This window comes from Oncorhynchus gorbuscha, linkage group LG24 (genome assembly GCF_021184085.1).
Source record: "Oncorhynchus gorbuscha isolate QuinsamMale2020 ecotype Even-year linkage group LG24, OgorEven_v1.0, whole genome shotgun sequence".
NCBI lineage: Eukaryota > Metazoa > Chordata > Actinopteri > Salmoniformes > Salmonidae > Oncorhynchus > Oncorhynchus gorbuscha.
The window spans coordinates 30,607,864-30,620,080 of record NC_060196.1 but is presented as its reverse complement, the minus strand read 5'-3'; the positions used below and the strand labels follow the sequence as shown (position 1 = coordinate 30,620,080).

Sequence of the window (12,217 nt, the reverse complement as noted above, 5' to 3'; positions counted from 1 at the left end):
GGAGGAAGAAGAAGGATGAGTACAACCCCAAGAACACCATCCCAACCGTGAAGCATGGAGGTGGAAACATCATTCTTTGGGGATGCTTTTCTGCAAAGGGGACAGGACGACTGCACCGTATTGAGGGGAGGATGGATGGGGCCATGTATCACGGGATCTTGGCCAACAACCTCCTTCCCTCAGTAAGAGCATTGCAGATGGGTCGTGGCTGGGTTTTCCAGCATGACAACGACCCGAAACACACAGCCAGGGCAACTAAGGAGTGGCTCTGTAAGAAGCATCTCAAGGTCCTGGAGTGGCCTAGCCAGTCTCCAGACCTGAACCCAATAGAAAATCTTTGGAGGGAGCTGAAAGTCAGTATTGCCCAGTGACAGCCCCGAAACCTGAAGGATCTGGAGAAGGTCTGTATGGAGGAGTGGGCCAAAATCCCTGCTGCAGTGTGTGCAAACCTGGTCAAGAACTACAGGAAACGTATGATCTCTGTAATTGCAAACAAAGGTGTGTATATATATATATATGGCTCTGCCATGAGCTTTAATTTTCACTTATGATACATTTTCTAGAAGTAAAATCCTTCTTACTGCTGTTCACTGTTGAAAGTGTCCCAAAAAAGAGCAAAACTACAACAAAATACATTTTGAACCCTCACATGTATTGTATGACCCTAAAATATACAAATATTCTGTGTCTAATTCAGGTCTGCCCCCCAATGCTACGCCTGTGTGCTCTGAGCTTTCCCTAACAAGTAAAGTCCAATGTTGATCCTGATCATTAAGTTGAACACTGTACCTCATGATGCAACTGTACTTCATAAGCAATAGTCAAACCTTGTCTTTGCACACCATTCATAATCAGAATTCTGTGCAAATGCGCTGTTGCTTACAATTCCGTGATCATTAGCCAATACTATCCTCCTGTAGATAAATTCACGTGGAACTTTTAAACTAAATGTTGGCGTGTACTGTTGAATACATGGTAGACCCTATTTTGAATTATAGAATGTGCAAAAAAGTGGCTTTTATTATTTATTTATTTTTCAGAATAACAAATCATACAGGATATTTGAAAAGCAGTACAGGTTACATACATTGTGTACGTGTGTGTACGTCCGTGGGCATGTATGTATGCAATAAGCCTTGTAAAAATAGTGGTTTAGTAAATAGTAACAGCAATGCTACGCAAAATGTATTAAATCATTTGGTGAATGCATTTAGTCCACAGGTAGGATGTGTAACACTAGAGACCCTATTCATTTAAAAAAAAAACACTGACTAGGTTTCTGGCATGAAAGAGAACATATTTTTGTCTTGACCTTCAAGGCTGCATGTTAGAATTATTTGTGTTCTCCATAAATCAATGTTTACAAGGTGACATTAAAAGAAACTTCACTGCATATTAATTCAAGAGTGTATCTTTGTCTTAGCCTGGTAACCCAGTGAATGGTTATGTAATGGGCCCTAGGTTGAAATAAAAATCATAACAAATGATATTTCAAGTAATATTTTGAATAACAAATAAGCACATTTTCTCTATAACACGTTTGTGTTTCATGAGTGTTTTACCATATTGTATATCATATTGTTTTAATATCCTGCAAATATATGTAAAAATTGTGTTGTATTAGGTAGAGCATTGTTCATATTTAGAGTATTTGCAATGTTTGTCTATAACTCTTGAAATGTTACTTAAAATATGAGCATGTCATTAATTGGCCAATTGTCTTAGATAAGCCTGATCTAGTACAAATCTAGTTGTAATCCCTGAGGAATGATACAATTACCTTAAAAATGCCTCTCCATACAGTAATATCCACTGTAACAGTAAAACAATGAAATGTACGACAACCCAAACGGTGCCTAACCACCCCACTTATGAGACTCTATTTGGAAGCAAGTACTTACTCAAGAACAGCAAAAACCATTAAATGCAGCAGTTTTTAGCACATTGAATCAAAGTAACTATAATTTCCATCACTATTTTACAAGATTGAAACTGAACAGTGTTATCAATAGCCATCCAATAAAATTGTGAAATGAATTAACGTTCCTTCGTGGTCCGGCAGTTTGGCCACCAATGGTCATCTATCCACCTGCACATAATTAGACAACATGGAAAAGATGGGCATTATTAGATTGAACTGTGGAAAATGTAGTTACACTGATTTAGTTATTGTTACTGACATGGAAAAACAACTCTCAACCAACCATGTCAGACAAAGCAGTCATCTAAAGTACTGCAAAATCGATTTAATCTAAATTAATTATAGGTTACTTGTATCACATAGCTTTTTATTTTATTTTAACTAACCATGAAGTAATACATTTGATACATTTGTAAAATAACTGTCCATAAAGATGATACAGTAATTTGATATTGCCCAACATCTGGCCACCCCAAAAAGGTTAATGTTAATGAAACATATGCTGATTGTGTAAAACTGACTATCCTGCCGATCCTTGATTTCGGCGATGTTATTTACAAAATAGCCTCCAACACTCTACTCAGCAAATTGGATGCACTCTTTCACAGTGCCATCTGTTTTGTCACCAAAGCCCCATATACTACCCACTATTGCGACCTGTATGCTCTTGTTGGCTGGCCCTCGCTTCAAATTTGTCGCCAAACCCACTGGCTCCAGGTCATCTAGAAGGCCTTGCTAGGTAAAGCCCTGTTTTATCTCAGCTCACTGGTCACCATAGCAGCACCCACCTGTAGCACGCACTCCAGCAGGTATATTTCACTGGTCACCCCCAAAGCCCATTCCTCCTTTGGCCGCCTTTCTTTCCAGTTCTCTGCTACCAATGATTGGAACGAATTACACAAATCATTGAAGCTGGAGACCCATATCTCCCTCACTAACTTTAAGCACCAGCTGTCAGAGCAGCTCACAGATCACTGCACCTGCCCATCTGTAAATAGCCCATCCAACTACCTCATCCCCATACTGTTGATTTTTTTTGTTTTTTTTGCTCCTTTGCACCCCAGTATCTCTACTTGCACATTCATATTTTGCACATCTATCATTCCAGTGTTTAATTGCTAAATTGTCATTATTTCACCACTATGGCCTATTTATTGCCTACCTCCCTTATCTTACCTCATTTGCACACACTGTATATATACTTTTTCTGTATCGTGTTATTGACTGTATGTTTGTTTATTCCATGTGTAACTTTGTGTTGTTTGTGTTACACTGCTTTGCTTTATCTTGGCCAGGTAGCAGTTGTAAATGAGAACTTGTTCCCAACTAGCTTACCTGGTTACAATAAAGGTGAAATTAAATTAGCTGAAGAAAAACAGAGGAAGATGTCAGTAGATGTTTGAATGTATAGCTACAATACAATTCTACAGTGTCTCGTGTGGCTCAGTTGGTAGAGCGTGGCACTTGCAACACCAGGGTTGTGGATTCGATTCCTACGGGGGACCAGTACTAGAAATGGTATATCCTTACTACTTACTGTAAGTCGCTCTGGATAAGAGCATCTGTAAAATTTTACATTATAAAACGCAGCCTTTTTAGTTCGTTTTGTGTACATTGTATGTCCGTCACAGAAATGCAACTTTCCTTGAGGCAACACCTAACTTCACGTACTGTCATTTGTTTAGTTGTGGCATTACAGACTTTGTTGCCTTACCATACTCTATAAAGTGTTCACTCCAGAAAATGCCACTCCATTGCCAGTAGCTGGAAAAACACAATCTAAAGTTTCAGTACATTGAAAAAACATAATTATCTGTGACTTTCAAAAGTAATTTTAAATAAATGTATTCGGTGCAACCACTCTCTTCAGAAGAGGATCATGTAATGAGTGTCTTAAATAGGCCTTATTTTTCAGAACCAAAAAGTATATCTAAACACAGTAAATGCTTGATTGTTACATAGGGTGTCTTTACAATTGGATGAACAGTTAGTTTTGATATAAAAGCATCATGTTGTCCTTACAACTAGTGTCAAGTGTGTTATACGTAACAATTTGACCGTTATGTTGATAAATGACATGTATACAGACCGGGAGAGGCTGTGATACTAACCTGTCGTTTTCAAGCCAGGAATCACTTTGATGTGTAAAGAGAAAAATACAGATGGATTTAGGCCGTAGTTCCCACCTTTCATAGCAGTACCGTTGATTAATCTTTTCTTAACATTTAACAAAAACAAAAACAATTGAATTGATATAAATCAAGACCTACCAATTGTCCCTCTTTTGTGCAGAACAAACGGCACCACCGAAATCAAGATCAGAACTACAATAATGGTGATGACTGCCCCAATGACTACAGCAGTGCCACTACTGCAATCACAACATTCTCCATCTGCAAAACAAAAGGCAGAGTATTTAGAAAAAGCAACAATATGTAACCAGAATCTAATTTCAGTTTCATTCCTGCTTCACTTGCAAAGCTGTTTTTAGTATGCTGTTCGATTAAAATTAAGATTGTTTCCTGTGTCAATAACACTAAACCATATTAACCATCAATAACAACACTAAACCAATTAGCCATACTTTACCCCATTTTCCCACAATTGGCTTCTTCAAAGTTCTATGGTCGACATAACATTCATAAGTTTCCTTATCTGCCTCTGGGATCTGCACACTCATCCTGATCTGGTAGGTGTCATCATCATTGGGTAGGACTCCTGTAGACTGCACTCCATCACGTTCGGTCAATGGAACACCATTCTTCTTAATTTGCATAATCACATCTTTGGGATAGAAACCTGTGGCCATGCAGGTCAGTCGGACATGTCCTGCAGTTTTGGCCTTTTTAGCAAATGCATAGACCCTTGGAGGGGCTAAAGAGGGAATAAACGGAGAACATTAATATTATTTCTGATCTCACATGTACAAATGGTCGTTTTTGTTAACCATTTGTTAGGCTATACTATTTAAGTACTCACAATCAGCCCTACTGAATTCTTTGTCCTCATATTTCATGAATTTGGAAAGCCAGTCCACACACTCCTTCTCCAGGTAGCCCTTGGTGTACTGGTTGAGGATCTGGACCCCGTCCCACTTCTTCTTAGTCGGCTGAGCTTGAAGAACTGGGGCCACCCACTGCATATTGGCATCATCAAAGGCCAGGAAGTCGTCACCATCGTAGCTGTACTGGTCTGTGCCCTTTATGAATTTCAATGTGCCGTCACTCTGTCGGTCAATCTCACAGCCATGTTTCCACTGAAGGATATGCACATCTGAGAGGCAAAACAAATGAAAAAGACGGTCAATGATGACAATATACATGGGTAACTAATGACCTACAATTTTAAAAGATTAACGGTGAGCGTAGGACAAATTGCAAGTGATCCCTCACCAGTGTTGTTGTGCATCATGCGCTTCATCAAGATATCGACATTAACTTTGAACCACTGCTCCTTGCTCTTGCGTGACTGAGTGCCTTTATCCCAGTAGTCTGCTGGCAGCTTCTCCCTCATCCAGTCCTGTTTGGGAATCTTCTTCTTTGCCACACTGTCATAGTAATCAATCTGTTTGTCATTCATCAGACCCATGGCAGTGAACTCATGGATACCAGGCAATTCTAGTGGCTTTGACAGGGCAGTGTAGATGTAATTCAGGGAGTAGATGTCTGTAGGGAAAACATTTAGACATGGAGATAATTTGTCTGAATATGCCTTCTCTCCATGTTACTCAGACTATGCTGTAAAACATGAATAGGAAATGACTGCATGTTAAATATTTATCTATATCATAGTTCTGTAACGGCCAACAAAATAATGTATTCAATTAATAGTGTCAGAGTGGCCTTGCATGATGTTGTCTAAATGGTAGGTGGCGTATCAATAACAAATAAGCCCAAACTCATGCATTAGTGAGAAGTGGGACACGTTCTGCAACTTAGAAATCAACCTATTTCATATTAATATATTGAAGAGATACTTTGCGATTTTGGGACATGAGGCACTTTATCTACTTCCCCAAAGTCAGGTGAGCAAATGTTTATGGCTCTGTGTCCAGAATGAAGGAAGTTAGCATTGGCTTGTCCCAGTAGTCTGCTAATGACCTACCTCTAACGTTAGTGCAACTGCTAAATAGCGTTAGCGCAATGACTAACAATCTTTGGGTCCAGCTAGTTAGCATTGGCTCTCAAAAGTACCACTAACTTCCTTCATACTGGACGCGTATACATAAAAAATGGTATCCACAAGTTCATCTGACTCTGGGGAAGTAGATAAAGGGCTTCATTGACAAAATCTTGAAAGAGCCCTTTAACACAACACCACCCGAACTCAAGTAGTTCGGACCTCTTGGTGCAATGATTAAGGTGTTGGCTTGACAGCTGCTAGATCCAGCTTTGAGTCCCGGTCGGGGCTATCCCCCGGATTCTCTACCATATCAAGAAAATAAATCATATGTATTTCCTTTGTTCGTGTATTGTTCTTTAGTTTTTGTATAATCGTATTATAAAACTGTATGACCGTCCTTGTCTATCAGTGAGTGTTTAAGTGTTTTGTTAGTTGTCAAGATATGTTGTTGTTTTTGCACCCCAGGATGAGTAACGTTAGCTGCTGCTAAACAAATAAACGTGTGTACAATTGCAGTAGTCATTATCAGTATATAGACTACTGTATAATTGCAAACACACGACAAACATAAAATCTTCTTGGCACATGTTTTACTTTGTGATTTAAAAAAAGGAGATGATGCTATGCAAAGTTTTTTTTATAGCTCAATAATGTATGAAATGTTTCATTACAAATGTGTGTTGTTATTGCACCGTTCCTGGCCTGTAAGTGCGCAATAGCTTTCCAGTAACCGATACAATGGATGGAGAAACGTAAAGGTCGACTACAAATGCTAAAATGCAATTACAACAAGTAGACTATTGTGCTAATAGACCACATCAGTATATATGGTAAGCGATTTTAAAAAGTAATATTGTTTTATTATTCTTTTGCCACGCCTGGCTGTAAACGTTTACTTTCACTTTTGATATTGAGTACACAACTTACCGCTTTGGCTCAGGCAAATACAATCTAGGGAAAAATATAAAACAAAAAACATCAAATTAGGTCTATACATCTTGCTAATTAAACTACAGCCGTTTTCTTAAGCTATATCCCCGTTTTAAAAGTATATGTCGATGGAAAGCCCCTTCACAAATATCTGTTGCCTTCCTTCTTCTGTGTTTTGTTTTTTTGGCTGACTTACAACCCAAAGGTGTGTTTTGCCGCCGCCAACTGGACCGGTTGAAACCAAAACAAGGTCAAAAGAAAACCCATACGTGATAGGGAAACTAACCTAATCCACCCAAATAAAAATGCTACATTGACAAAACAAAACTCACACTACGTCCTTCTTTCAATTCTCCATATCTCCCTTCTCAGGCTCTAGGACCTGAGAGGGTGGTACGGCTTGTAACAATATTCCATGTAACTTCTTCGCAGAATCTTTCAACCCCGGGAACTGTTCTGCCGCTTCCACAATGATTTTTGTCTTCCTGGACCTTTTCTCCACCTTGGCAGAGCCATTTATCATCATATCTATAAACATCCACCTTCCTAACTTTTTAAATACCTTGGTCCTGCTGGTGAAAGGAAACCCCTGCAGTGAAGGCCTATCCACAACCATATTACTCTTCAAGTGCACCATTCAAACCCTCAACCCTTTTAACAGCTGCTGCATATGAAATGCCCTGACATGATCGGATATGAAAAGCCAACTGACATTTACTCCTGAGGTGCTGACTTGTGGCACCCTCTACAACCACTGATTATTATTTGACCCTGCTGGTCGTCTATGAACATTTGAACATCCTGGCCATGTTCTGTTATAATCTCCCCCCGGCACAGCCAGAAGAGGACTGGCCACCCCTCATAGCCTGGTTCCTCTCTAGGTTTCTTCCTAGGTTCTGGTCTTTCTACACAGTACATTTATCTGAGTACATTTTACTCAAATTGAATACAATTATACTCTACAAAAGATAACATTTGGTTCCAGTCTAAATAGAGTAAAAATGACTCTTGTTGCAGAGTTCAATTTTCAGAGTTATTTCTACTCTCTTCAGTGTTTATATTTAACTCTACAAATGGTAATTTACTCTATTTAGAGTAACATGGGAACAACTCTACTGCCAATGCATGCAATATAGACTTGAATATTATCAGTCAAGCACAGCATTTGTACAACTAAACTTAACGTCAAGAAATCACAAGTCAATATTTAACAAATAACTTTATTCTTAAATGCATGACATTTGCAATACATACATCAAAATACTGACAATCAAATTAAATTGTGGACTGAAATGAAATGTTGGCCTCTGTTCACTTCAATACATGTACATAAAAAAGCTCAATATTGCAACTCAATACATCTAACAATGACATATCAAAAACACTGATCAAATAAAATTGTGGCCTCTATAAAATGACATTTTGGCATCTGTCCCCCCTTTATTAAAAGTAAATAAAAAATACATTATTTCAATACATCTTGGTTTTAAAGAGCTTACTGTGTAGTTTTTAGAGTCACGGGAAACCGTATGGGACAATAAACAAACTTCAATCATCACAACTGTAAGAGATCTGTATATCAAATGCTTTGTGACAGAAAAGCTATTTAACTTCCACTACATAAGGTCCCTCTGCACACCCAACTCTATGCTCATCAAGACATTGTTTATAGGGCAAAAGTAACCTCTCATCTTTAACAAAAAAATGGTAGATTTTCTGAAAAAAAACTGGCATTTCACAATGGACTTTAAAACAAACTAAACGATACATATTTCCATGGTGTTTGGCCCATTTAACATTTAAACCGTGGTGTCAATTGGTACCTGACGAGTCTCAGCCATCTTACAGCCCCAGTCCACCACATTTAAAGATGACATTTTACCTGGACCGATCATGACTGTTGGTGTCAAATGTCTGCCAACTGTATGCTATTTGACTTGTGTTTCTTTGCCAAAGTTTTAGTTACATTTTGAAGCTTTTTAATAGTTTGTTAAATAAATTATGCTTGGCTTCATAGCGCATGCACCAGCTATGCAAAACAGGTCCAATTTTAAGCATACATGTGGGGTAATATACCATAACATGATATAATAATGTAATATACCATAACATTCGATAGCAGCCTCTTTTTTGGAAACAATTACTTGAATAACCTGTGGTGTTCTAGGATTAAGTGTTTCAAAAAAAATTGTAATACCCTTTGATATCATTGGAGAAAATACAATGTGTACTATCTGAAGCAACAGTAAATACCCGTGTAGATCATTTGGAATAACTATGTCTCCAAAGATAAGTGGTAGATTGCGAAGTAAACACTAGGATTGGATAACTTTTAACCCTAAGTCATTAGAGTCCTCTCCTAACTTCACTACAGGAGGTTTGTTGTTTTGCTCCATGTAACCATAGTTAAAGCTCTTTATTCTCCTGTCTATTTCATTTGATGTTGTGTACTTGTCTATCAAGTGCAGTATTAGCAGTTATGTCATATTGTGCCAATCCCTCCCAGATATCATGCATAATATCGACAGATAAATTTTCACATGTATTGAAGTACTGTAAGGAGTGTAGAATGCAAGAACGTTTAACACCCATCATCACATAGGGAAGACTGGGATTCATCTTTTTTTGGCAGTGTTCTGCATGAAGTGTTCGAGTTTGCATAACTACAGTGGGGCAAAAAAAGTATTTAGTCAGCCACCAATTGTGCAAGTTCTCCCACTTAAAAAGATGAGGCCTGTAATTTTCATCATAGGTACACTTCAACTATGACAGACAAAATGAGGGGAAAAAATCCTGAAAATCACATTGTAGGACTTTTAATGAATTTATTTGCAAATTATGGTGGAAAATAAGTATTCTCTCGATGTTGCAGCTATAGAACCTTTTGAGGATCTGAGGACCCATGCCAAAAAAATTGTTTCCTGAGCGGGAATAGGCTTTGTCGTGTCCTCTTCAAGGCTGTCTTGGTGTGTTTGGACCATTCTAGTTTGTTGGTGATGTGGACACCAAGGAAGCTCTTTGGCTGCATTCCAAACACTTTTAAAAAAAGACACACCCTCTCCCCTCAGCCCTTTTGTTATTTTTTATGTTTACCCCTATTTCTCCCCAATTGGTAGTTACAGTCTTGTCTCATCGCTGTAACTCCTGTACGGACTCGGGTGAGGCGAGGGTCGAGAAAAAAAAAACATTCTTACAACTCTCATAGGTTTACGCAATTGTAACCCCTGACCTTATTCTCTTTATTTTATTTGAGGTACTTAAACTTTTGAAACTGTTGTTACTGACAATGCATGTGTAGTGATTTTTATTTGCTTTACTTTAATGTTATTTTATGTTTAAGAGAAAATATACTTGTGGTGATGTCCTATGTTCATTGGTTATTGTGTTGCAATTTTAAAAAAATAAAGGCTATCAAAATACTGTGATTTTTCACTGTAGGTAGGAATGGAGAACTTAAATCATGGACAACATAAAATAAACATTCACATACACTCTAATTGTATTATGTTACAATTATGATACTTTGTATTTTACATTGACAGACCTTTTCTGACCACTTGCCAAATTTTCTCTTTATTGGTTTGTCAGTCACTTTCTCTGATGATACATATCTCATCATAATGTGATGATTGATTGCTCTGACATAAGTGTCAATCAGTACATCTCTACTGTCAACTCATCCCTCTTCATCATCAATTCATCCTCCAGCCCTCTACCTTACCCTTTTCCAAGTTCCCCACACTCCAGAAGTCCGAGCGCCTCCTCTTTTTCCCGACCCCTCCCTCCTTTGTTACTTCCTTCCAAAGCGGAACCCGAAGCCTCCCTTCTCTCTATTGAAAGCCTGCAGCCCGCCGTTGATGGACATGATAGCCTCATTCCTTTTTCTTCCTCCCCCCTTCCCCCTCTTGGTAGTGCAGAGTTTCCATAGGGTAAGGGACCCAGTGGCCTCCTCTCCAGATCCCCCCTCACCATGCCCTTCTGTCACCAGCCATTCTCTGCCACCAGCTCCCTGAGCAGGCCCAGACATGGGTCCTCTGGTCCCAGCTGCAGCAGCGGGCCCCAAGAGAGGAGGCCTGGAGTTGGAGTAAGTCAGCCTCCCACTCAGCGTTCTCCAACCTGAGTAAGATGGCAAGGGGGAAGTAGGCGTGCCCATGTACCCCCGGGATGGGAACCAGCAGAGCCAGTGAGAAAAGAGTGAGCATCAGCTGAGAGGCATAGAGAAGGAATGAAGATAATCTCATCTATAGGTTGTTGGGAAGATAAAGTAGTTGTGAAATAAAATACAAAATATGAAAAGAGTCAATGTATCATAAATTGCAAACCTATCCAGATATTTGCAAGCCCTGATTCTTAGGGCCTTATTCAAGATTTATTTTAAATTAAGTGTGGTGCAACAAAGATTCACGTCATAACACAGCATTCCTCCTTCCCAAACAAAAATATTATTTTACCCTGAAATAGCACTAAGTGAGCAAGATAAGATAGGACATGTCTATCAGCACACAACATGCAGACCTAACATGCAGATTTCTACAGATATTTAGTTAGAACTGTTTACTATGTAAGCACTGAATCATATGTACCTGCTGTACATATTAGTACACAGAAATAAACTGAATATCAACGTCCACACCTAATACCAACCACATAAGCATTGATATATCCATTGGCTTACCTTGTAGAGTTTGTTTCAGCCTTGGCATCAAACTGACCCTTTAAATACCCCATAAATTGAGAGTTTATCAGCAGACAGCATCGTGTCCTCTGTCCCTGATTGGTTAATCGGGCCCTTGACGCACAAGTGTAATGCAACTCTGACATCTACATTCTTCTGACTTGGAAACAGGTCTTACTTAACTGATGGACTTTAAGGTGTCCAATTATTGTGAAGTGAATCATTAGGATTGGAGAAACAGCGTTAAGGTCTCAGTCATTAAGGTCATCTCACGGGGAGGACACAGACACACCTGAAAGAATTCCATTGTCCGGTTCCTGACATAATCCCAATCATTACAGACATAGTTCATAAATACTCTGGATCAGTCACTTTTTCCATTTGAACTATTCAAGTAAAAACGTCATTCAACCAGACTTCTATAATGCTTTCTGTTTGCCATGTAAAAATCACTATGGTGCATTACGTTTTTTGGAACCTCTCCTGCACGCGGACAATAAACAATGATTAATTTAAGATTGACTTTTGAGTGTCCCTACTGGTAATTTCCATGAAACTGTTTAAGGAAT

General features: G+C 38.8%; 1 protein-coding gene across 1 annotated transcript; it reads right to left on the bottom strand.

Moving 5' to 3' along the window:
- Positions 1-1,012: 1,012 nt before the first annotated feature.
- LOC124012004 (major histocompatibility complex class I-related gene protein-like) lies at positions 1,013-7,284 on the bottom strand. The gene is made up of 8 exons (XM_046325340.1): positions 6,971-7,284; positions 5,314-5,586; positions 4,901-5,194; positions 4,511-4,795; positions 4,192-4,314; positions 4,033-4,056; positions 3,636-3,685; positions 1,013-2,089 (listed from the first exon to the last, which is right to left on the bottom strand). The coding sequence occupies exons 1-7, from the start codon at positions 7,038-7,040 to the stop codon at positions 3,642-3,644; spliced, it is 1,113 nt and encodes a 370-aa protein (XP_046181296.1). The 5' UTR covers positions 7,041-7,284; the 3' UTR covers positions 1,013-2,089; positions 3,636-3,641.
- Between the last annotated feature and the right edge of the window lie 4,933 nt (positions 7,285-12,217).

Bases quoted from the DNA above. Each gene is read 5' to 3' on its own strand.
- LOC124012004 (XM_046325340.1), bottom strand. From the start codon at position 7,040: ATGTATAGACCTAATTTGATGTTTTTTGTTTTATATTTTTCCCTAGAT. The intron at 5,587-6,970 runs GTAAGTTGTGTA...TTTTCCCTACAG, and splicing joins TATTTGCCTGAGCCAAAGCG to ACATCTACTCCCTGAATTAC. The intron at 3,686-4,032 runs GTTAGTATCACA...GTGTTTTTCCAG, and splicing joins TCCTGGCTTGAAAACGACAG to CTACTGGCAATGGAGTGGCA.